Here is a 27,350-nt window from a genome sequence, read left to right as displayed (position 1 = left end):
TTCAACTTAACTTTTTGAACAAGTTGGATTCTATATCATATCAGGAAACTTTCCACTGGTATCAAAGATGATATCATTCCCTGAACAACTTAAAAAAATGAATTTCTTGAACAACTTATAATAAATCTGTGAGTGTGAGGCATTTAAATTTTAAACTTACGGTACCTTTTTTGAAGCTTCACTGATGGAATTCAATTTTTTTCCCAAGATATTTAGCTTATTGTTGGTTTTGTGTAATCTGTTTGTTCCTACAACACAACCTACGTAACCTCCAAATCGACAAACACAACCACAAAACTACAACGCTCAATAAAATACTCTGGCGCAAAAATTTGGAATAATATACCAGATGAAATTCGCAAATCCTCCTTCACAACTTTTAAAAGATTGTACAAAAAGAAAATTATTGACACATATTAGGCAAATGCTAAATTACTAATCAGACTTGAATTGTAACACAGGCTACGTTGACCTACCTGAATTTTTTTAAATTTCTTATCATCTTGGACAGCTTCAATGTTATTTATTTATTAGTATGTCTTTTTCTCAATTAGCCAATTATAATTAAGTTATCGTTGATGAGTTAAGGGGTGGCTGCTTGACTTGAAGACTTTGAATGGTCACTTCGCAGCCTCCCGCTGTTGTGATGCTTTTATCATTTTCTTTCTTTTGCTATATAGGCTACGTTGTGTTTTGATTCGTTATGCATCTTTTTTCGCAGCAGCCAATAAACATCTATCTTTAAACTTTTATAGTTTTGCAAATTTTCCTTTGAATGCAGCTTTTTATATGTAGATCAGCTTGCGTTTGAACAGAATAATTCTAAACTTGTGTTAGGCCTATATAGGCTACCTGTATATAGTTTGCAATATTTCACCTGTTTGCGAAAATAATACAACACTGAAATAAATGAACTCATTCTTGACTGAACTTTAATTAACTTAGGGACTCAATGTCGTCTGCTCAGAAACTGTTTACGGTATTGGATAAAACCCGAAGAGCGCCAAGGCGCACAGAAGTTGGTCAAAAACCCTCACTGCAAATGGTGTCAAATTGTTTCAAAAAACAAAGTTTTTAAACTTTTTTCTGCCGCAGAAGTGCAGATACGTCTTGGACTCTTAAAATGGTCTTGGGAAAACGTCTCTTCTGCGCATTTTGACACAAGTTCTGTCACTCTATGATACGTGGTTTCTGTAATAACTTACTGTACGTCCAAATGACGGCATTCGTTTCACCCAAAGGGCTGTGCCCTGAATCGTTATGAGTATGACGTCTGAATGAGCTAAATCTTTGTGTCGACTTTTTACTCAAAAGCTCATGTCGGCTGCATAGCCGAGTGGTAAGAACACTGGAACGGCAATCGAAAGGGCGCCGGTTCGACACCGCTCAAAAGCATGCGGCTGTGTCTGTGGCAGGACACTTAAAGGCATGCTTGAAGGTGGACACGAAGATTGGCTTCCTTGCCTTCCCGTCCACTTAATCTAAATCTTCAACCACCGGGTGTAAGCCTGGATAGGCCTACGACAAAAAAAAACTACATAACTGCTGGCTTTTTACATGCCAAAAATACGAAACACCGTAATGCTGATAAACGAAAAGTTTATTTGAATTATCGCTACTGCCAGTGTATTTTATATGATTGCATTAAAAAAGAAACCAACCAGTACGGTATTAGAAAAGTTTATTTGAATTATCGATAGGGGAGACCCGGGAGAGTTGAGCCGCAAGGAGGGTTGATCCACCCCTAAAAAATGCAATTTATAGTATTGAAATCTAATATTTGGGTTGCTCTGCGTGACATATGCAACATTACTGCCATTTTGACTCAATCAATTTTGTAGTTATAGGCTATTTAATATAGCTTGTTGAAGTAGTAAGTTTACAATGTGAAAATCAAATCTAAAGGTGGATTGCTGAGTTACAAGTCTTTCATCTTATAGCCACAAAGTAGTGGCAGATAGTTTCCTTGTAAGATGTGTAATATATTGTCAATGTGATGCCTTTTTATCATGATAAGTATTATCAACTCTGCAGCGCTGTTTTAATAAAACTCTCAAGTTTTACCGAACAAGGTGACATAAGAAGAGTTGAGCCATTGGTGTCTAGGAGAGTTGAGCCATGGCTTTTACATAGTTTAGGTAGGCAATGGCTCAACTCTCCTCAATACTATTGGTTTACTTATTATCAAAATCAGTTTTTTCTTATTAGATTTATTAAAAGCTTGCAATTGACCAGAATAACGTAAATGATCAAAAGACTTGCTCACAGCAGGGGGCCAGAGGGCAATTGTAAACTCAACATTTTTCTTTTGAAACGTGTGTGACGTCATGATAATTGGATATTAATGACAACAGTATTTATTATTATTATTGATTCAATTATTTTGCTGTCAAACAATTTCCAAAGGGGCACTTCCTCTTCTACACTAGCCTATCGCTTGGAGTGACCACAAACGGCTGGAAAAGCGCTTCGGTTGCAATTTGAAATGGGTTAAACTACTTTTTAGACCAAAAAATTATTGGGGCCCGTCATTGATGGCAGATAAGGGGACGTTCAAATATTACGTAACGCCTTCGAGGGGGAGGGGGGGGGTTATGCAAAGCGTTACGTTAGCGTCACAACGGGGGGGGAGGGGGTTCAAGCAAAACGTTACGTAACGCTTTCGAGTACGGAATGGTAGTTTTTTGTGCTGAATTTGTAGTGAAAAAGCGTTACATGGGGGAGGGGGGGATTGAAAAAAGCGTTACGTTGGCGTTACATGGGGGAGGGGGGGGTCAAAAATTCGGAAAAAAAGCGTTACGTAATATTTGAACGTTCCCTAATGTTACCGCAACACCACCATTTTGAATTGAATAGTGAAAAAAATAAATCTAACAAGTGACATTGTAACACTGTGTAGGCCTACTGAATAATATTGGATAATTTATTTTGTATTAGATCTTTTGTGTTTATATGGTTTTGTTAGGCAATGGCTCAACTCACCTTGAGACTATGATCAACTCTCCTTCATCCACGGGAGAGTTGAGCCAACTGACTTTTTTATTTCATCGACAAAATACACATATATGCAATAATGTTAGATTAATTTCCTTTTTTATGTATGAAGGTGAATGGTTACCCTTTAGTTTATCAAACAAATTATTTGTGTAACCTAAAAATTTCGATAGATATTTACCAAAGTAGAAAAATCGGCTCAACTCTCATGGGTCTCCCCTACTGCCAGTGTATTTTATATGATTGCATTCAACAAGAAACCAACCAGTACGGTATTAGACAGACCTTTGAAAAGTTTGCTTTCTTTATGAAACCAATGTTTCTGAGGCTATCGTTACCAACTAGGAATAGAAAAGTAGCCTATTTAAAATGTTTGTCCAGAAAACATTAACACAACACGCTAAGTTTTTTTTTTAACATTCTGAAATATTTTGACAGAAATATTGTACTTGACGATGAATGATATGTTTACAACCATTCGAGTTAAAAATATATGATTGGAAGATAGGTTAACTCACTGTCTGGCAACTGCAACAAAAACAGTCAGGGCTGGATGCACCAACAGTGGATCATTATGTGGCCGATAAAGCTGACGTCTGACCAGGTAATCGAAAATCAGTTTGCTCCAAGTTTATCGGTGGACACACAGGAGCCCCCTCTGCTCTTCAGCACAGTGCTGTGCACCTGCTTAGTGAGCATTGCTCACTGCCACAACATCGACACTGCTATCAATAATGCCTACACAGTACACAGTGACCTATGGCCTGCATCCACACCATTGGACGATTTCCTTATTTTTGGTGGGTAAAATCCGTTGAGCTTTGTCGTGAAGCCATTGTGTCTCGATGAGTGTTGAAGCCAAACCACCTTCACTTCAAAGTTTCTGCTCCTTCAAACGAGCACCCCCGACTGAAATCAAGATAGCCATCTGTGCTAACAGCTCAACTTCTCCTTAATAAACTTGAAAAAAAATCTCCTCGGTTAATAAGTGAACCATAAATGAAAGTCAGACTCTGTTCGTTCATCCCCGCCCTACAGAGGAATGTGTGGGTGCGTCTCAACCACCTTCGTACGACGTCGCGCTTTTCTGTTCAACCATGCACCAATGGGAAATGGTATCTTCCTCTTCTTGTGAATGTGGATGTGGTGCTGAGAAACAGACCGCACACCACATTATCAACGGTTGTACCATCTTTAACCAAACTAGCGAATGAAAGGTCTGCAACTCTGCATGTCTTGGGTGATGAAAGAGGTGATGAAAGAGAAAGAGTTGCTGCTCTCTGGTAGCCTTCCAGCGTAGTCTGGAAACACCGTAAACTTGGGGTGGTTAAAAGACTAAATTCACCAGCCCAGAAGCTACTGTAGCTCAAACGAAGATAAGTCCGTAGATCGGCGATTCAAGTCAAGTTGCGGAATACAGTTGATGCAAAGCAAAAAAGGTAGTCGGCGAAAGTTGTTCAATCGGTGAATGATCTACTGTTCGTGCATCCAAACCTCAGTCTTTCTCGGCATTTTCGCTACTGGTATTGTGGTTATCGGAGCCAGCAAACGTAACTTCTCTACATATAGAACAACTTGTTTGCATGGAAGAAAAGTCATCCAACAGTAAGACTGGCAATAATAAAACACATTACACCAACCCAAGCATTTTTGCAGAAAAACACACGATTTTGCTTCAACGTCTCGTTGGACTTAGCGACGGTGACGGTCACGATCGGAATGCCTCGAATAACTTCCGCCGCTGTCCCGATCCCGGCTCCGATCACGATACTCACGATCATCGTAACGATCACGACTTCTCGATCGGTCTCTATCTCGATCCCGTCTACGCGACTTGGACTCACGATGACGTGGCCTCTCTTCTCGGTCACGTGATCGATCACGTTTTCGTCTGAAAAGGAGTTTTTTGGATGACTTTGCAGAAAAGCAAATCAAAAAGTTTTGACTGCATGGCAACCGCACATTTAACAGATTTCGTATCCAAGTTCGATTGTGTTTGCACATGCAAAAGCGTTAGGATGAAACTTTGGTCATTGGAATAATGGACTTACCCAGATCCACCAGAGCCAAAAGACTTCTCTTCGATGCCGTGCAAACAATCTTGCAATGAACCAATCAAAACTTTCGCACGTTCATCACCAGCCACCTTTGATTGTTTTATCAATGAAACCGCCGTCACTAGCGTTTCAATCGCGCTGCCATATTCACCTAAATTAAAAAACACCAGTCTTCAGTCAAATTTTATACATAAGTTGAAATGCCCAGCTTTTAGTTGGCTGCGCAAAGATCGGCAGCTCAAAGACTTACCTGAACTAGCATCAGACACCGCCCTTGAGATGGCGCTGCTGGACACAGCTCTGTTGCGTACCATAATTTCTTCAATCTCTGGCTCAGTCAAAGATGGAGATTGAGACCTGACATCTCGTCGATATGATTCCTGGCGCACAGCTTCCGCCGGGGGTGGCACTGGCAGTGGAGGAGGGGGACCGCTGACGTTGGTCGGAACGGAAGCAGCAACTGCAGCCATTTGGGGTAAAACGCTGGGTGGAGGTATTCCGATTGGAGGCGGTAGACGAGCGCTGGCTAAACTTGATGGAGGAGGAATTACAATCCGTGGTGGAGGTTGGAGAGATAAATTTGGTGGCAAACGAGGAGGTGGACCCGATCTTAGAACTGACGGAGGTGGGATACCAGGGGGCGGAACCTGAGAAATCAAAGGACGGTAAAGAAGCAAGCATGTTGAACACAGATTAGTATAACATGTTTTCGGCTGTGTTCACGAAGAGGAAATTTTGTTAAGCACTAGTTTGTTATTGCTGCTGTTATTCTACGTTAGCACTGAAAAAATATAGTGTTACAATTTCTCCTCAGTGCATAGAACCAAACCAATAAACCAAAATTTTCCGACTTACGGTGGAGCGTTCGAAGTCCTCAATGGTTATTAAAACACTTAGCCAGGTCAAATTCAGACGTGCACCGAACTAACACATTGAGTAACAAATTTATGATAAAATATTAAACTGCTATCAGTGTTATGCGAAAGATCAATTTTATTTAAAATTATATACTACACAACAAAATTTCGAATAGTTTCAGGCTATCAGCTGTATAGCAAAAAGAAATATAGAATACTAAACTACGCAAACAAAATTTACCAAAGTACGAAGAGGCGGTATTCCATGTGGAGGCACTCCAGGAGGAGGAACAGCCATCGCAGCTCGAGGTGGAGGAATGCCAATAGGAGGTGGAATCCTTACAAGAGTTCCTAATCGAGAAATTTCAATTTTTTTATAATTTTAATTTCAATATAAAAACTAGCACAACTAAAGAAACCTGAATCGAAATACGTGTTTTGCAAAGAGAGATTACGCACATAAAAATGGTGATCGAAACGCATTTTTTTCAAACACGTTTGGTACCATGAAGGATTGAAGGTATAAAAAATGAATTGTTCTTAAGCTGTTTATATAACATTGGAAAAATTCTATTCAAAACACCCGTTTAAACAATAAACACAGGTACGTTTTCTCAGTGGGATGGAATGGCCAACAATCGAATGGAGAGTACAGTTTTTCGCTTGGACGGTTGATTTGCAAACTTTTGGCTTATAGTTTAGAAGTTGTTCATTTATTCATCAGATCAATTACTTGAAGAGTGAAGTTACCTGGAGGTAGGAACGGAAGCGGGGGACCACGAGGCGGAGGTTGAGATAAAATTGATGCATGGACAGCAGTTGGAGCGGATGATGCTGGCCATGATACTGCAACTTGAGTAGTGCCAGTAGCAGCAGGAAGCGTTGGTGGAGGTTTCGAAAACTGAGGAGCGGATAAGGCTGGAGCTGCAGGGGCAGGACTTGGAGCCTTAGGAGGAGGAGGAGCAGATCCACCGGATTCTGAAACAAATGGGAGCAATAATTTACTGGATTACAGACAATATTTGTACATGCAGTCTGATTATTCCCTTCCAACACTGTGCTATCCTTGTTTTTGTTTTGACAGAACTCTTCCACTCAAAAATGTTAACACTGTGGCAACTTTATGCGATAAAAATATAATAGTTTAATCACGCGCAACAAAATCATATACTGCACGGTGTGTCATGTATGCAGCAACGGTTAAAGCTTTAGCAAATAAAATGTAAAAACAACTTAACATAAAGCCCGAAAGGTCAACTTTTATAAGTGGAAGAACTTCAGTGTGACGTGGCAGCACTATGACATCGATTCTTGGTAGAGCTTATAATTTAAATCATTGATCTTAACCCTACGTTAGTACCCTGGGATGTAGAAACACCGTTAGTACTTCGGGGTGTTTCAACACCCCATCACAAAAATTAGTGTTTATTACAAACAACATGAACATATTGGTCTCCAACATTTATTTAATGAAAAAAGGTACACAGCAAGACACCATGAAAGGTAACTCAAACTTGAAAAGGACGGTTTTTTCTGTCCCCATATCCAAATAGTCATTACTCTGATCCATCAGCATTTGATGCAGAATCTTGGCAGGTAACGCAAAGCACAAACAACTTACTGTGGTCACTGCACACGTGTTTGCCACAATTGGTACACACTGTTTTTACTTTACGGTCTCGTGACCTCACACATAATGCACATCTCTTTGCACATCCCGATGATGTCGGTGTCTGTGAAGGTGTTACGGATTCTACTGTCTCTGGCAACATTCTTCTAATTCCCCTTCTGACTGCAGGGCCTCTGAGAGAAATTTTCACTAGGGGTACAAAGAGTCACTCCGGGCCTCTTTTGTCTTGGGCAAAACACGTGATGTTTGCTTAGGCGTATTGCACACCACACAACATTTTACTGCACAATTGGACATCTATGCGCAATAATAGTAGGCTATCAGGCTGCAATAAAACTATTGTTTAGTGATTTGTGTTGTGCATATCATGTAATCTGTCCCTCGCCAATTTGTGTATCCGGCATTGAATTCGTGTGTCAGTATTGCTGTTGATGGTGCTGTTAACAGGGGTCCCACTCAAGGTTTTCCTTTTTTTTTATGATTTTATGCCAAAAAAGCCAAAAATTTTATGATTTTTTTGGGCTATTTTATGATTTTTTTTATGATTTTTCATCAAAATTTTATGCTTTTTTTATGATTTTACATCAGAGCTCGATGTTTTGTTATATTTAATTTTTTTAAAGTTTTTCTTATTAGCCTACATTTTAAGCATAAGAAGCGATTACGGAAAAAACAGTCAATGCAAGTCATCCCGTCAAAGCTTTTGTGTAGTCATACAGCTTTTGTGTAGAAGTAAAAAACATAATATAGGCCTAGGACTTACTCGACTAGCGGCCAAAGTGACCCTTTGGAAAACTATAGCGGCCATTCACAGTATAAGTTAGAGCAGCCTCTTCACAACACTGAATTGGAAAATGATAGGATGTAAACAAAATTTTCAGACATCTTCAATCGGATGAAACTGTACCATAAAATCCAAATAATAAATCAGCCAGAATCGAAATATAATTAAGTACAAAAAACCTAAAAAAATCAAGTAAATCAAACAACCACAGTGAATCAAGAAAATGCAAGCAAGTGAGAGAGAGAGAGATACTGATTGCAAGTCAGCACAATTTGGGCTACTTCACACTCACAGCAAGGCAGTTGAAACATTTCACGAACAAAATAGAAATGAAAGAAATAAGACTGAAAATGGCAAGTTTGTTCAATTTCAAAGTCACCTTAAGTTGTTGAGACAAAGTTAATTGGTAAAGAATTCACTTTTACGATCTTTTCTTTTTAATTTCAGTTTGGAGCCTAGCAAGTAATTTCTCACATTTTCTTTTGCGATCACGGCCGATGTCAATGCTTGCTTCAGCTGCTTGAAGAACTTTCCGATCCAACGCTTTGTTTGACAATGCCTCCTGAAGCTTTGCATGCCCATCTCCAATAATGTCATCAGCAGCTTTAATGCTTTCTTCAGTTCTTCGAATTTCATCTTCAATTGTTTCGATTCTCTTTTGTTTTTCTGCCATATTGTTGGCTTCAACAGTAGCCTGAGCACTTTCTTTCTCTTTTCTCAATTTTTCTTTCAGAGCTCTTTGCTGCTCAAGGTCAGCTACATACTTTGCACGAGCACCCTTCACTTCTGAAACTAGTGTTTTGTTAATGGGAAAGTTTACCTCGTCATCATACCGATTTAGTTCATCTTTCACCATTCTCAGCGCAACAATTGTGTTTTCTTTAAGAGTACAACCATGTGAATCAATCAAAAGTTTATTAATGGAGAAACCTCTTTCAGGACTGGCATTACCGTGACTTAATGTTAGAACACACTTTGCCAGACTAAACAGTTGCGCATATTTTTTATCCCAGCATCATCTAACAGGCCTCCAATTTTTGTCCAATAATAATCAATTCTCTTGTAGGAAGACACTTTTGGTAGGGGTGTCAAACCACATTTGATTAGCGCTTGAGTCCAGTAAGAAGATTGAGAATTGGTGTTCTTGCTACTTTCAAGATCAGTCTTCTTGTAAAACTCATCTGGAATGTCCTCAGATTGATACCGTAACCACTGCAGTCTTACCTTATCACAAAGCTCTTCTCTTGAAACAGATACATCAATTGCAAAAGCATTTGCAAGGCACTTTTCAAGGCAATTGGAGACTGTCCAAGTTAGATTGGCGATAGAAGTTGTAGCTCCAACATCATTTCTTTTTTCTGGGTGCAAAAATTGTGCCTGCTTGATAACAGATGAATGTAATGGCAAATGATGTAAAAGATAACTTGTAGCAACCACAAAAAAGTTTATACACTCAGATTTAAATTTCTTCTTGTCAGCTTCAGTAAGGACTGCAACATCACTGAGTAAAACTTTTGCTCGTGTTCCAGCATCAATCAAGTTCAACGGCTTGTGAAGTTCTTTGTTTGAGACATCAAGCAAAAGATTTTCTGACTCTGTGGATGATATGCTTTTTTTTTTTTGATGAATTTACTAAGCAAAGCCGTGATCAGATAGCACATTGCTGAGTAAAGAACGTGAATCAGTGGCTCTTCACATTGGAATAGGACTAAAAACCGGTCAAAGTCACCAGAAGTAAACGATACAAATGAAATATAAGCTTCAGTCAATGGATCCTTTAATGCTTCTGAAATCCTTTTGTATCTCAGGGTGGATGCAATGTTTGACTTGAAGTTTTTTTGCTTAGGCAAAAACTGCAGGAAGTAATGTTTTAGATTTGGCCATTGCTCAACAATTCTGACAGCAACATATTTCATGGAGAGCCATCGAGTCTGAACATGTTGCATGGCATATTGAGCTGTAACTTTAGTTACCCCTTCCAATGATACATAATCTTCACGACGTGCACTTGAAAGTTTGAAAAAGAAATGCACTTCATGGAAAAACCCATCCACATCAAATGAAAGCTTTAATATTCCTTTACGAAAAGCTGTATGAACAGGATGCAGGGAACAATAAATAATTCAAATTAATTCTCACACATTGCGAGTATCTTTGCTTCAAGAACGCCATGATAGCACATTTTGCTGGCCTAGTTTTGTTTGAGTTCAACCGCTCACGTCAGAAGTTACAGTTTCTTCTTCGCACAACTGGATATGCTTTTTCGTCCGAGATAATCAATTGCTGGCGCTGGCGGACATTAGCATATTTTTAATATTGATTCAATGTCTACCAGCGCTGAATGTTCATTCGCTTACTGAGTTTTTGTCATAAATATGAAGTTAGGAGTTTTTTGCCATCGACCTATACCCGAGTATATAGTATACGTTACGCTCCTTATCTAATTCCAGCTCCACAGGCAACGCTGGACTTGATTACGCAACCACATGTTATCCTAAATCAGCGCATTCCACAGACGGCCATCACAATCGGTATTTTATGGTGTCATCATGATTAGAACTTCACAACTATTACACATCACACTATTACAAAATTTTTGATTTTTACATGCTCAGTTTTCCATCAACTAAATTTTATGATTTTTTATGATTGCGTCTAAATTTTATGCTATTTTATGATTTTTTCCAAATCAAGCAAAATTTTATGATTTTTTGCCGAGTGGGAGTCCAGTGTTAAGAGGTGTCGCTTGTACAGCTTTCATGTAAAATTTTAAATTAATTTATTTATTTCTCTTAGATGTAGCCTGTAATTATTCCTCATGAGGACACCATGTGGTGTCGAAAACGTCCGATTTAGTAGTTTTTTTTGTGTGTTTAATAAAACATGTTAAATCCGTTAATGTTACTGAGTGTAAAATGTATCTGGTATCTACAAGTTAAGCTCTCTACCAAGGCTCAAACATAACATCTTGTTAACACATAATCAAATTAATCATCTGACCAATAACCTTTCTTCATTAACTTTTAATTCACCAAATGCAGGCCTGTAGCCAGATATTTTCAAGGGGGGGTTCCCAAATTCAAAATATGGACCTTTTGATAACACTTTCTTCTTTGCGTGTCCCCAAGCAAGCAATCAAAACATAGGAAGTGGCAGTACATAATATATACTATATAGACCAACAAACAAAACAAACTTCAAATTGTCAACATTACAAAAACGAAATAAATAAATAGGCAACAAACAATTTTCACATTAACAATAGCATATCTACAGGGGCGCCGGAAGCGGGGGGCAGAGGGTGCGTATGCCCTTTCAAGGTCATGTAAGCTACTGCACATTTTGCAATAGGCTATAATAATTTCTGCTATTCTCTTTTAGCCTAAATTGTCTACGATATGGGAGGTTCTACACCAGGAATCCGCAAATTGTGGGTTGCGACCCAAATTTGGATAGCGAGACCATCTACAGTGGGTCGCAAAAGGGTTTAAACTTACTATAAATATAACTTGTATGTCAAAAATAAATACAATCATATTATACTCTTTGACGCACTGAGCTTCGTCTTTCCACCTAAAACATCGGGAAGCTGATCGTGAACTACATGTTCAGACATTTATCGGTCATTGACCGATTTTTTAGCAAAATGTCCGAAAAAAATATAGTCAATTCGGTCAAAATGTGCGAAAAAATATATATATAGTCAATTCGGTCAAAATGTCAGAAAAAATATGTACGCACGCAAATCGATTTCAGTGATTGCAAAGAAGCTTCTTGCGCCACTCTACGATTTTTTTGTCAATCGGAAATACAAGACGTAGGCTTAGTGTTTGAACGTTGATCCAATGTCTTATTGTATGTGATAACGTAAATACAGAAGTAACATTTCCCAAACGTGACTGACGTGGTGATTTCAAGTGTGACGCAATGTTGCGTTGCCTTGGAAAGGTCAAACCGCTTGGTAGAGATTGATCGGTCTGTTCTGTCAATCGAGACATTTTCTCAGCATGTTGCATATATTATCAATTGTTGAGCTGGTGGTCAACCCTTTCGAAATGTTATTGACCAGACCTCGATAAACAACGAAGTATCCCTTTGTACGTTGATCCAATGTCTCATTGCTTGTGATAAACGCAAACATGAAAATAACACGCTCAAACACTTCAACTTCCTAGAAATGCCACTGTGTTTTCAAATCTTTCCTTCGAGTCGTGGAAAAACTTGATCTGTCAGTCGGGAAATTATCCCAGCATGTCGCATAATGTTGTTAACTTTGGAGCTGGTGATAACCTCTGTGAAATGTTTGACTCCACATCGATAGATAATGATTTTGTGTGATGGTTTTTGCAACGTCGTACTCCATTGAGTAGACGCAAAAAGCCCTACAAAAATATAACTGTTTGTAACTTTTTAATGAGCAGGTGGGAAATCATTTCAATTTAGCTGGAATTTTTTCGTTTTCGTTAAGTATTGAGTAGCCTCAGGGACGTATCCTCAATGGAAGCAAGGGAAGCCTCAAACCCTGTCACAATTGAAAAAAGAGAAGATGTTATTTTTCAGTAAAACGATTTCGTAATTTCTTAACCTGAATACGAATTAAAACAGCTTCCAACTCCGGCCTCGACACTGAAGGCGGCCATCGCGAACATGGCCGCAATTAACCTACAAAAACTGACTTTGTCCGCTAGGTCTCGCACTTTCGTCGGCCGCATTTGTCCGCCATGAAGTTCCGAGAAAATTTTACGCAAGCGGTCTTGTGAATAAAGTAGCCTACTTTGCCACTTATAATCACAAAGGATTAGAAAGCAGTCAAAGCACCCGATAAATCACAATACACACTGTCTATGCTTGAATTGTTAACATTATTGATTGCGAACCAGGTGACAATTGGCGGAAAGTTTTAACAATAGCTACGAAGCGTGGCATAGATTGGCCAAGTTTGGCAGCTATTAGAACGCAACCGTACAACGTGGATTCAGTTTGCTTTCTCGGATGCGAACTCCAACAAGAAATCGCTTGCGTTGTTCAACTGCAGATACCAGTAAACTTATGTGTTTGAGGTTAAATGCTGCATCATATAAAACATTCAATTATGACGTGGCATACGCGCACTGGCACAGTAACGCGAAGCCAGCACGCTACAACGTGAGCGGTGAAATTGTTGAGGAGTTAATTCACTTTGTAATTGCGAACCATTAGAGCGTAACGTGTTTTTTTATTTGGTCATTCTTACTTGTTTTTATTCCTTTCCGTTTTTTGTTTGTTCTGTTGTTTGTTTGTTTTTTTTTTGCGTTATTTTTGAACGTGTGTTAGTGTGCAATAAAAGATGTCTGCAGCCGGGTGTTGCAAGGTTGAGTTTCGCTGATGAACGTTGAAGAAACGTTTGTCTGTTCTAACTTTTCTCAGATAAAACACGACAACGTTTCTCAGCGAAACTTAATGTTGTAGCTAGTCAGGAAGTGCAATTTTTTTTTGTATCAGCTACTTGAAAGGAAGTATATTCATCAGAAAAAATGACCAAAATAAATAAACAATGACCGAATTTTTTCAAGTCATTTCGGACAAATGACCGAAAAGTCTCAGCGAAAAAAAAAACCCAGGTTCAGAACAATGAAAAACCTCCGTCCTTCTGCCGCGAACCAAAATATCTTATAGGGTGTCACTAGACAGATCGCTCACATACCACCACCATTTGATGTCACTGTGCAAGAAACTGACATCCGGCGCTGCGCTACTCAATCGCCTGGCAGGCTCTAGCTGGGGGGTGAGAGCTGACACTGCGTATAGCAGCCTTAGCCCTTGTCTACTCTTCATCAGAGTACTGGGCACCTGCTTGTAGCTGCAGTGCTCACTGACACAACATCGACACAGCCATAAACAGCGCCTTGCGCACAGTGACCGGATGCCTGCGTCCCACACCATTAGGACAATCTCCCCATTCTCGTTGGTATCCAACCCGCTGAGCTTCGTCGTGAAGAAGCCACTCTGTCTTTCAGTCAACGGGCACCGGAGCCTAACCATCTTCTCCACCACAAGATCTCTGCTCTCTGACTGAAATCAAGACACCCATCCGTGCTAGCCGCTCAACTTCTGATCAACGAAGCTGATGAACAAAACATTTCTGCGGCTACTTGGGCAGACCATCTATTGAATTCTGAACGAAAGTCAAGTAGCCTATTACCAGACTCCATTCGTTCATTTCCTATGCCGACACATGCTCCATAGACCTGACACTACAAAGACAGGTATGGGTGCGCCTCAACAGTCTTCGTACGGGCGTCTCACTTTTCCGCTCAACTATGCACCAATGGTGAATGGCCTCTTCCTCCTCCTGTGAATGTGGTGCCGAGGAACAGACCGCAGACCACATCATCAATGACTGTAGAACGGAGTGGAAGGTCTGCGCATCTTGGATGATGAAACGAAAGACTGGCTGCTCTCTAGTAGCCTTCCAGTGTAGTCCTGGAACATCGTGAATCTGGAGTGGTGAAAGGATAGATCCTTGGCTCCAGAGGCTTACACGGCGACGACCACAGTTAGTAGGTCCATTCGCTTATTAAGCCCAATTTGGTCCATTCCTGAATTACTGAAAGTATAGGAGTGTAGAAACCCCCCCCACCCCGCTCAATTAGCCCAAAATTGTCCGGTCCCGATGTGGGCTTAATAAGCGGGGACGACCGTATTGAAATTGATAGTAAATTGCAAAAAATTTTGCGCAAAATTATATGCTTCTGAAACGTTTGGGCCGCGAAGATTTCGAACGATTGTCTTTTGGGTCGAGCCAACAAGTATTTGCGGACCCCTGTTCTAAACAAGCAACAATATATTAACATGATTATTCAGAACTATCTGGAAGGTTTCAGCTGATCATAGGTAGATCCTGTGATCGTATGTACTCTACACCTTCTCCAAAATGTGGACCTTTTCGGCTCACAGGGGGGTTCTCGGGAACCCTGAGAATCTCCCTGGCTACGGGCCTGCCAAATGCCTAATAGACGTAAACAAAGTCACTTTTTTTTTACTGCAGCTCTGCTCCTGCTCCAACTCCTAAATTCATTTTGAAGCGAAACAAGCGTGAAACTACCTTTTTCAAATGGTTTTTAAAAAACACAAAACCTCCCAAAAACACCCGTGCTTTTTGCCCGGTTTTATCTCAAACCTGCTTTTGCTAACTATGAATGCAGAACATGTGGACCTCATAGACCCTGATATGAAGACATTACTCTGGTTACAACAATTAGGAGATGTTGCCTGAACTGCTGCCTCATAAGCAAGAAGAAGAAGATGATTTAATTTAGGGTGCTTCAAACAAAACATTTTTGCACGTAAAGCACTGAATCACCACTTTGGGCCCCTAATGTGCTCGCAATGCACTCATTTACCTTTCCGGGCCCTTTTGCTACATTACGGGTCTCCAGGGCGAAAGAATAACAATTTTTATGCTTGAATTTAGTCGTTTAGGATGGTTTTAACCAAACACTTTTGCGCGTAAACTATAAAATCAGAATTTCGGGCCCCCCAATTAACACAGGCTTGAGCCCTCAAGGGTACGCCGTACCCTCCGTGCCCCTCTCTCATAGGCCTTGCTTCTGAGATCCCTGTGTAGATGAATGTTCTGCAATCTTCTCTTTAGAGCATCTTCGATGAGCTGCATACATATGCCCTTGATAAAAATGCGGCGCTTTAGCTTGTTTTCAGGGTTATGACAGTAAAGTATGTATGCATTTATGGTTGAAATGTTCAGCAAAGACTAGAAAATCGTTAAGGGCCAGCGCCGGCTATTTCTTGCAGTGTCGTATTCCCCTGACATTTGATCAACCGTATCAACTCCTCCTTTGGTCGAGTTGTAAAAAGATATAATTTCAGGCTTCTTCATGTCACCAGACTCCGGATCAATTTTGTTATCATGATGCATGCTACTGAAAAGTACAACGTTTTTCTTTTTCTTACCTTGAGGCACGTGGGAGACTAGTGTCACGTCATCAGGGTTGTTGGTATTTTACCCGACCCAAAAAAACCCGGGTGGGTTTTTTTAATAAAACCCACTTAAAAAAACCAAAAAAAACCCATAAAAAAACCCAGAGCATCATATTTGTCCAGTTTTTATTGGAAAATTAAAAAAATTTACAAAAACACTACAAGGCACTTACAACAAGCTTTAAATTAGGACTTAAGGATGTGATTGTGAAGTAATTTCCAAGAATAAACTGAAAACGCAGTGGATATTGCACAGTACACAAAAATCAAGTAATGTCACTTTGTGTATACTACACTAAAACTCATTTATGCAAGAAGGCCTTATAGTTAAATTGGTGAAAGTACTACTCTACTGTAGTCTGTATATATGATGTGAAATGCAATTTAGGAGGCTATTTACCAATTACAGATTCTGGATTCTAACGCATGGCTGTTTCAGAGCATTTGCCTAATTGGCCACGCAATCGCTCAATTGCTCATCCATTACTATATATAATATATATATAAATGATAAAAAATATTTAAACATGATGGCATAAATGCTCCTTGCCTTCAAATCTAAACAAATGATGCAATAATGTGATTTCTACCACAGTAGCATCAACTTGGTATAGAAATCAGTGGATGATGCAACATCCAACTTGATCTTGAAACTAATGGATAATGCAACATTCAAGCAACAACAGCCCTAGTGCATTATTTTATTGAGTTATGCAAGCATGTACTGTGAGTGACAGGCACTTCACTCGTAAAAAGTAGTTTTGAGGTGAAATAAGCATGAATCTACCTTTTTTTGCATCTTTTTAAAAAAAAACCAATAAAACCCAAAAAAATCCGGGTTTTTTAAAAAAAAAAAACGGGCGGGTTGGGCTTTTTTAAAAAAACCCGGGTTTTTCTCAACCCTGCACGTCATCTCTAAATCCAAACATACTGTCACATGTAACCCTGTCCTTGACTGATAAAAATTCTTCGGGGATCTCACGTTTGTTTTTGCGAAGTGTTCCCACAGCAGACAATTTATGGTCCTGAAGTAGACTTACAACTAGTGGGTAAGTGGTATACCAATTATCAAATGTAACATTTCTGCCTGATCCTGAGATTTCCGAGATAAGTCTTGTAACTACAGCTAAAGATGAATTTTCAACTTTGAATGGTCCATCAGGTTGTTTTCCTACATAAACTTCCATTTTGCAAATATAATAAGTTTTAGCATCCGCCATTGCTTGTATCTTTATCCCATACTTTGCTGGTTTGTTTGGGATATATTGTCTGAAGGGACATCTGCCCCTGAAGGACACAAGCATCTCATCAATTGTCACAAACTCCGATGGTGAATAGTTCCTCAAACAATTTCAACAAACATCTCAAAAAGGTCTCTTATTGGGGCAAGCTTATCCAATAGTCTTCTTGAAGGCCGGGTAGCTTTGTCATCAAACCGCATGCAACACAGTAAAAATCGGAAGCGGTGCAGTGACATTGTCAGTCGAAACACTTCTATGCCAGTGCCATCACTTTTCCACAAATCATCAAAGTTCATTCTGTTGCTATGATAGGTACCAGCTAATAGTATTAGACCAAGAAAAGATTTTATTTCTACAGTATCAGTGTCCCTTGCTTTACTTTTTTGAGTGTAATTCTCTCTCTTTTCACTGATAAACAAGTTGGTCTTTTCAACTAATAATTCAATCATTTCAGGAGTGATAAATAGTTCCCAAAAATCAAAAGGCACCTTTGCATTTAGGGCTGATCCTTTAGGTCCTACTCTTCCGCGGAAGATATTCTGAGGTCGGGTACGAACTGCTGAATTAGGCATTTCCTTCTGCCACCTTTTTTTTGTTGTCTTTTCCCAGCCATCCGTCACACTTTGGTTGTTTCTGGCATGGCTGTTGATCTGGGTCATCAGATTCTGATTCATGGCAATCAGAATCAGAAACAACTTCATCTTCTGATACAAAAGCTGATTCTCCTTCACTATCATCTTCAGCATCACTTAGAATGTCACATTCTTGCAACATGCTTTGTATCCTCTCTATATTCCTAGTGTGACTATCCATTTTATATATGAAAAAATAAGAAGAACAAGGCCTAGGACTGTAAAATTTTCAGATTTTTCCCACCTCTAATATTTAGGAAGGTACTGAAAAGAAGAAGAATGTAAGTGCTTCCAACTCAAAACAGCAAACAAATTTATTACCCTGGGGTGCTGAAACACCCCAGGGTACTAACGTAGGGTTAAACAAATGCATTTGAGAGATGCAAATTGCAAAGCTTATCTATTAAGTATTAGGTGATTGTTCAACAACTATATGATATATGATATAATATACATTACAATGATGAACTGTTGTACTGTACCAGTACTGTACTTACGAGCTTTAGATTGTTGTTCAAACTGATTTAAACTTTGCCTGTTACAAGGTGTGACAACAGGACTCTGGCCATGCAAATCTTTATGAGGAAGCTTCTCCATGACGACTCGAGAGGATGATTCCGATTGTAAATGGACCAGCGCAAACCTAAATGAAATCAGTCCCATCGGTTTTTTAACGAACTCGGCCAGGACGATGAATGGTTAAAAGAAATAATTTCATCATGGTGAGTAAAGTTGGCTATATTATTTCAAACGATATCACATAAACAATTTTTCACAAGAAAATTGAGTAACATGATATACGAAAAAAATCTATACCCTTTCGACTGTCCATTGGCTCGATTTTCGTAAAATTTTATCTCAAGCACATCAGTTACTCCGACAGCAGCAATAGCCTTTTGCAAATCTTTATCAGTTGTCCACTGCAAAAAAAAACAACACATTAATAAGATGAAATAAAACTGTAGATGAAAATAATCATTCATGGATAGAATTTCTCACACTGCAAACTTACCCATGTCAAGTTTCCGACATATATGGATGCCTTTTTCCCTTGATAATTATATTGCAATCCCGCAGATCGTGAAGAGCTTTTATGTCCATTGCTACTAGCCTGCTAAATATGTGAAAAATGACTTAGTAAAGTATTAATCATATATATTGCAAATGAAGAATGGGATTGCTACTTTTCTCTTCTTTTTGTTGGTTTAAAATTTGGTATTGATAAGAAACTACTCCATAATTTTACACTATACAGTAGTGAATAAAGTACCCTTAAATGAAGAAAATTGTTTAACACGACGTACATAAAATTTTCAAAGCAAAAGTTTGCTATTCTAGAGATATTCAAATTTCAAGAAAAAAGTAGTTTTGCCTGAACGCAAGTTATTTTGATTCATAAACAAGATGGGCATTGGGCATGTGCAAGCTGCAAGGTAGACGTGATTGTTTTGTTATGAAAAGATGTCTTACAAAGACTTATACACGAGTCAACCACCAGAGTGAGAAAATCACTCAACCTCTTTAAAAACATAGAATACTAACTAATCTGTCTATAAGAAAATTTAAGTGCTTTATGATATTGTTACTCAACAGTACAACTAAGTCCTCAAATTACCACCTCAATACTTTGTGACAGGTTTTTAACTTAAACAAAGAGAGTTTCCCCAGTGACAACAATGTTGAAAAATTAGATTGAAAATTTATGAAACACCCTGAAAGAAAAATGGAGATGCTTCAGTTGGACATAATATGCAATATGCTAAGAACAACATTCTAAATTAATTTTTTATATCAAAAATCACTATGAACTAAAACCCTACATGCAATATCGATAAAAATACAACAAATATATTATGAATGCGGGTCTGCTACTATTCGGTGAGTCCGATTCGGTGAGAGCCTTTTTCGGTGAGAGCCCTATTCGGTGATTTTTTTGAATTTTTTTTTGAAAATTATCGGGTACCGTAGCCTAATTAAAACCCCTAACCCCAAACCCTCTAACCTCAAACCCAAAAACCAAACCCCCTAACCTCAAACCCAAAAACCAAACCCCCTAACCTCAAACCCAAACCCCTAACCCCAAACCCCTAACCTCAAACCCCCATCCCCTGTAACGGCAATGATAATTAGGCTACGGCGCGCAATAATTTAAAAAAAAAACTCACCGAATAGGGCTCTCACTGAAAAAGGCTCTCACCGAATAGGGAACTCACCGAATCGGACTCACCGAATCGGGCCATTCCGTATGAATGCAATATGCAACAACTGGTTGACTGTTTGCAGTTTGCACACACAAAACACATACTGTATATACAAATCTTGTGAATTTATCAAATACCAAAAGTCAAAACTATAAAAAGTATTATATTATACACAATGTTTAGTTAAAATTCTAATAATAGAATATGTATTTTTGTGAACAAAAATAAGGGTCTACTTTTTTTAAGTACATGAAACTGACGAATGACCTTCTGCTTTTAACTACAGCATAGCTATTCGGTTCATTTAATTGGACACTAAAAAGAATTAACTTGAATGAAGGGGTAGAGTTAAAGCATACTTTGTAAATATATTGATCTACAAATACTTTGTGTATTGCTTTGTGTAACATATTCTCTGGACATTCTACATTGAAAATGTTGAGCATGTAGTACAATCTATTGGCAAAACTGCATGTAATAAAGAGAAAAGAAAAAGTATAAGAGATATATTCTTTGAAATTAAAAATTATAAAACACATCCAAGAAAAAATGTCTGAACCATTTTGCTTCATGTCAACAGCTAACAACATAGTATAATATGCACCCACGGCCTACTAGAACACGGCCAAATATGTTGCTATTTGAGAAAATTTCTAAGAGTCTGAATTGTTACAATCATAGCTATGACAAACCTATCATCTTCCCATTTCCAAAAGTAAGTAAAATGAGCAATCTTTGCATCTAGACATATTTTTGGCTTGTTTTTCCAGAGATTAGATATGTATGTTAAGCACAACTTATGCAATAATAATGTAAAATATGTAAATTTTCCAACTACATGCTGGAGGTAGTCTCATCATACAGTCGTTAGGTTTTTTGTATAGCAGGATTTTTTGACAATAGCCACATTTTACTTGCAAAATTAAACTTGGTAGAAAACAAAACAAACTAAAATTTAAATTAGCACATCAAATGAACCGCTTACAACATAGAATTCACAAAAAATCCTTGATATTTTAAATGCAACATGCAATTTCACCAAAAGCGACACACCAAACGATACTACCTCCAGGTTGCAGTTGGAAGATCTTACATTGTTATTGCATAAGTTGTGCTTAACATACATACCTAATCTCCGGTTAAACAAGCCAAACATATGTCTAAGTACAAATATTGCTTATTTTAGTTTACTTACTTTACTTCTGGAAATGGTAAGATGACAGGTTTGTCATAGCTATAATTGTAACAATTCAGACTCTTAGAAATTCCCTCAAATAGCAACATATTTGGCCGTGTTCTAGTAGGCCGTGATGCACCCATAACGCATTAACGATACCCATGAAATTGCAAAGCATAACAATTAGAAACTAATCAAGCTACCATATTACATCGTTGTTTATGTCACAATCACTAAGTTGAGATAGAAATACATTACATAGCCTAATAAATTCGGGTCCACGTCTTTTAGGCGCAGACAGTTAGGCGCCGGTCAAATAGGCGCGCACACTGTGGCGTCAGGATATTTAGGTGCGGAGCACTGCGGCGCCCGTTCATTTAGGTGCTATTCCTAGTAAAGCCTGCAGATTGTATCAGCTCAGTTTTGGCAAAACCTAGTCGGGGTTTTGACAGAAAACTGAGTTACTCTTCACTCAAGCCTACCACCAACTTGAATATAGGCCACGGTATATTTTTACTGATGTTTGGTGTAGTTATTATTTGACTTAACTAAAAGTGAACTCATTCATGTTCGGAAACTTGAATAATTTATTAATCAAGCTTTCACCGACGCAAACCTGGACTAACAACAAATAAATGCTGAACAAGCGCATTAAAAAAACAATAGCCTATATGTTTCTGTTCAATATAATACTTTATGTGAAAAGCCTTGCCGGTTTAAGCAGCTTCACTCACGGAAGCCATGACATATTTTTCTGTTCAATAGAACATTTTGTGTGAAAAGCATTGCAGTATAAAGCAGCTTCATTCACTGAAGTTATGACTAACAACAAATAAATGCATGCGCATTAATAAAACAACATATTTTTCTGTTCAATATAACATTTTGTGTGAAAAGCATTGCCCTACTTGCCAAGCATCTGTAGACTTTACTGGGAATAGCACCTAAATGAACGGGCACCGCAGTGCTCCGCACCTAAATATCCTGACGTCACAGTGTGCGCGCCTATTTGACCGGCGCCTAACTGTCTGCGCCTAAAAGACTTGCTCCCATAAATTCATATCCTTGATAAAAGCATTTGATGCGCACAAAATATAAATACCATAGCAAACAAAAATATAAACACTAAAAAGGGATGTAGCAAAGACATGTTAAATTTTGTATATACCGGTACATGTTTTTCGGACAGAACATTTCCTTCTCAGAAAAGAACAGTTAATGCCATAACAACTCTGCACATCATCACTGTACTTGACTACCAGTAGTACTGGGGAACCACCTTGAAAATATTATCACATTCGCCACATGGTGTGAGCCAGAAATACTGCCCTTAAGCAATGCATCATTGTTGACAATGGCTGACAATTAACTCAGAAATTTTCAGCACAATGTCGCCAAATCACAGACCTTGACAGTACACATTGCCATCAAGCAACTAATCACAAACTAGATCACAGCTTTGGTTGACAATACTCTGGTTCCTGCAGTAATGCAGTATGAAATGCATACATCGGTATGAAATGAGATAAGACTTAATATTTCAGGACTAAATGTCCAAAACATTCATGGGCATGTGAACAATATTTTGGGCCATCATAATTTGACATTACATCGTGAGGCGACATTCATTCACCATCATTATGCCAAGAAAAAATAATTATTTGAAACACAATACAAAGTGCGACTTGTGAACTGATGCAAAGTTAAAATATTCCATAAAAGATATTTATTTTAGCGTATATTATATATATATATATATTTATATTGGCAAATGGCAACCAAATAGTTCTGTTAGACTTGTTGAGCAATGCACACTTATTGGTTGTAAACCAAAAAAAGTGTTCTATGTCCGATCACCATGCTTTTAAAAAAAATCTATTTTTAATTTGAAAAGATAAACTTAAGGCATGAGTAAGAACAACACTGGCATAGTTTAATATTTCAAAAATTACAAGTCATATAGGTAAGATCCAGACTCAGAGGTGGGCTGTGTGTAGCTGATTTATACAAAGCATTGAAAATTGATCAACAAATAATAGCACAAAAAAGCTGTTGCATAGTTTACGTAATTGGCAATATTGACACCACTTTAGGTCTGCATTGAAGTCTTTTACAACTAAACACAGTTAAAGATGATCCATAATTATTTACACCTTCCATTAGAATGCACAAATTACAAGAAAAGCTTTCGAGTCAAGCATATTTGAAGAAAGTAATTTACACTAACAAGAACAAAATGGTTGGATCACTTCAAAAAATGTAAGTTTTGGCAGAAAGCAGAGAAACTACAGTGTTTTTAAAACATTTTATGGTAAATGTAAAGAATACATTTTCGATTCATTTCATTTCATTGAGTTTTTCTCAAAACATCACACATTTGAAGTAATCTACTGTATATACCAGAGATCAAATGAAATGCTCCAAAATTTTGTAATTGCACAGAACAAAATAATTCAATTAATTCATTGCAAATACTGTAGTAATATTATGCTTCAAAAAGCGCAAGAAACTCACGCGAGATATACTTGTTCTTGAAGGTTGCAACATGTCATCATATAAGTCCATGCCGTTGTAGTTACTGTCTTCCTGTATATATATACACAAAATAATGAATCTTTTCATCAAGGCTCAATGGAAAACTTTTTATCAAGTTGCAGCTCACAGAAACATTTTGTAACCAACATCGAAATTTCAAAATTTCTAGCATATTCTAATATTGCATTGTTAACAATCACAAAACCAATTGAAGGGTTTAGAACGAAAAGTGACTAAGTCACATTTTCACTCGAATTGAGTTAAGTACAAAAACGTAATGCTTTCATTGTCCTTTGTCACCAGACACAAAAATATTTTGGTATAAAGGTTGCTAAGCCATCATTTTCGAGTACAGGTTTTGAGCGGAAAGGTAATTTTTTCTTCTCAAAGTAGCTAAGTCCGTTCTGACCAATAGCGTCGAGTCATTTAACCACGTGACATGATTTTTATTTTGCTTTTTGATGGGGTTCCATTTTAGATTTTTAGAGGATATAAAGTCATTAGCTGGTTACCGGTTATTTAGACTGGGACACTGCCTCTGGTTTAGGTAGGGTAGGTGAAGGATTAGGATCATTGGTAGTGTTAACACGGTAGTGTTTTAATCAGCTTTTAATTGTAGATATTTTGCAAATAAGTTTTCAAATACCGGTAGTATTTATAGGCCTACTGCTTTCGAATCAAATTCAGCAGTCCACAGGTCCAGTTTGCAAGAAGTTTAGCCGTGCATACTTCAATATTCATGGGACATGATTAGGCTATTCGATGGAGTGTTGATGCCAGCAGATAACGAAATGAAGTACACTTAACCTAAGATTAAGTAGCCTATTAGATTGGACTATTATTTTTATAACTTATTCTGTAAAGGTCCTAGCCTATCTACCAGTCTTCTTTACTTCTATACTAGCCTACACTACTAATGAAGGGAAGAAGGTTTTGAGAGTGTACCCAATTATTATTATGTAGTCTAGTAGGCCTAACCCAATTATTATTCTACTGTACATTGCCAATGAAGGTGGGGAAGTCTCTGTACTTTACCTGTTTTTTATCCAATTAATTACCAGTAACAGTTATTATGTGCTACTAGCCTAATTTTTTCAAGATATTTCTAACCCAAAATAATGCTTTGCAGATTATTCCAATGTCATATTAGTACGAGGTTTGAACAAATATATTTAAATAGCTTACTTTACAGTAGTATCTGGAGAAAAAGATGGCAAATTCTGTTAGGCCTATAGAACACTTAAAAGTGCTTAAGTCCATCATTTGTGTCTAAAAGTGCCTAAGTCCAGCAATTTTGAAGAAAAGTGCATCAGTCCAAAAAAGAATATTATCAATATTTTTTGACAAGTTCAACTAAAAAATCAATTAATAGTGCAATCAGAGCTAGGTTGGGGTCGTAGACACTGACATATGGTAAAAACAAAAAAATCTTTTAAATCTTGATTTTACAATGCAATTGAAAACTGTACATGTCCATATCTCCTTGGTAGTATTTTGTGACTAAGTCACTTTTCGTTCTAAACCCTTCAATTAAACAAAGACAAAACAGAACAGTGGAATGCCCATATTTCAACAAAAACATGTAATATGCAACAAATGCATAGGCTAGCCACTCCAGTAGCCAGCCATCAAACTCTTATATACCGTACCAATGTACCATGTGAAATTGCAAGCACAAAACACACAATAGCCTATTGTCTTAATTTCTATTCAAGGTAGGTCCAAGGTCCATCTACCACACGTTTTCAAGAAAGTAGTATGTCTGTGATTGCAATAGCTGCTGATTTGAAGGTCTCAAGGCAGCCATTAACAAAGTTACAAAAACAGAAAATATTATTACGCAAACATTCATTTGCAACCACTGTATATACAACGAAATGGCCCATGTCGGGGAATCCAACTCAGATAATCCGATTCGGAGACAGCCTTTTTCAGAAAAAAATGATTGTGATTTCTTAAATCCAGCAATGGCTTTTATTTTTTAGAGAATGTATTGTGTAAGGATCATTTGGGTAAGCGGCATTTGTGTTTACCTTCCCATACTTATGCGAACAAATGTTAAAGTCTGACATAACTCCCCTGATAAACACAGCTAATTGCTCTGTAGGCTATCCATAGTGTGGTGAAACATTATAAGGCATTTCTTTACTTGCACATAAGTTATGTGACAACCAGGTATTCTCGCCATTTTGGGGAGTTCTTTTAGCACAAATAATATTGTTTTGCTGTATCGATGAGGGCTGCAGAAGGAATGGTTAAGGGCCACATGCGGTCCAATGATCTGCGGTTGAGAATCACTGCTTTACACACTAACAAGCTGTAAGAAACAGCTTCCTATGCAAACGTCACAATACTAAAATAATAGTCAGAGCAAAATGATGTCACAATTTTAACAGTTAAACATAATTTTATATCATGGCAAATATGGGCAAAATTTATGAAGATTTCATAATACTTAAGTGCATACAAATAAACTTGTACCTGTGCAAACTCATGATCAACATCTGCATAAAGATCAATGTCAACACCGTCAGTCATACTTTATGCACCTTACGTTCAAGATCTACAATTGCCAATACACAAAATAAACCTCTTAAATCTATGACAGTAATATTAAGTCACTTCTGTTTATTACAGCAGCATTTCTGTGTGGGCAACTATTAAATAGCCAATTAAAGAAAAAGTCTCCAAAGTTACAAATTACAAGAAGTATGGTTGCACCTAGCTACAAACATCTAATTGGATTGGCTCATGATACAATAGCAGAATTCGAAAAGGATACCGGTACTACATTAAATGATTTATAGACAACCTTGTCTGTAGCAAAAAAAATATTATCAATATCGACAAAATCAGAACAAGTATCAGCCGACAGCCATTTGCCAGATGTTTTGATACGATTATCCAATTGATTTGTTTAACCAATTTACTCAAGAGGTATTATATATTGCAATCAGGCGTTATTGTTGGGAATGCGCGACTGCACATGTGCTAACTCGATGGCATTGGGCCTTACAACTGTGTGGTATAATCTTATGACTGTTTGCAAGTCTGCTTAAACTCGGAGGAGTTCATTAGTGCTTTGTTACTCAACGCAGTGCAAGTGCATTGCCAGCGATCGGTTGTATGGTCAAACCATTTTTCCACAAACTGTGGCAATTTGACTCCGTTTATCTGTAACGATCTCTATGATTGTGAAGAAAGGGGCGTTCTTCCCGGCTATCAGCACAAGGCTGAGCACTCACTAGTACAGCGAGCTGTTGCG

At 38.0% G+C, this 27,350-nt stretch overlaps 1 protein-coding gene across 1 annotated transcript; it reads right to left on the bottom strand.

Annotated features, from left to right (window-relative positions):
- Window positions 1-1,589: 1,589 nt before the first annotated feature.
- On the bottom strand, window positions 1,590-26,684 carry LOC145779456 (cleavage and polyadenylation specificity factor subunit 6-like). The gene is made up of 10 exons (XM_082591051.1): window positions 26,567-26,684; window positions 24,065-24,136; window positions 19,185-19,286; window positions 18,989-19,092; window positions 18,670-18,815; window positions 6,659-6,886; window positions 6,150-6,259; window positions 5,302-5,698; window positions 5,046-5,202; window positions 1,590-4,885 (listed from the first exon to the last, which is right to left on the bottom strand). Exons 1-10 carry the CDS (start codon window positions 26,621-26,623, stop codon window positions 4,687-4,689), a joined length of 1,572 nt encoding a protein of 523 aa, XP_082447177.1. The 5' UTR covers window positions 26,624-26,684; the 3' UTR covers window positions 1,590-4,686.
- Between the last annotated feature and the right edge of the window lie 666 nt (window positions 26,685-27,350).

Source organism: Aplidium turbinatum, chromosome 11 (assembly GCF_918807975.1).
Source record: "Aplidium turbinatum chromosome 11, kaAplTurb1.1, whole genome shotgun sequence".
In the NCBI taxonomy this organism is placed as follows: Eukaryota; Metazoa; Chordata; class Ascidiacea; order Aplousobranchia; family Polyclinidae; genus Aplidium; species Aplidium turbinatum.
The sequence above is the reverse complement of the archived record's forward strand: the minus strand, read 5'-3'. Positions and strand labels throughout refer to the sequence as shown.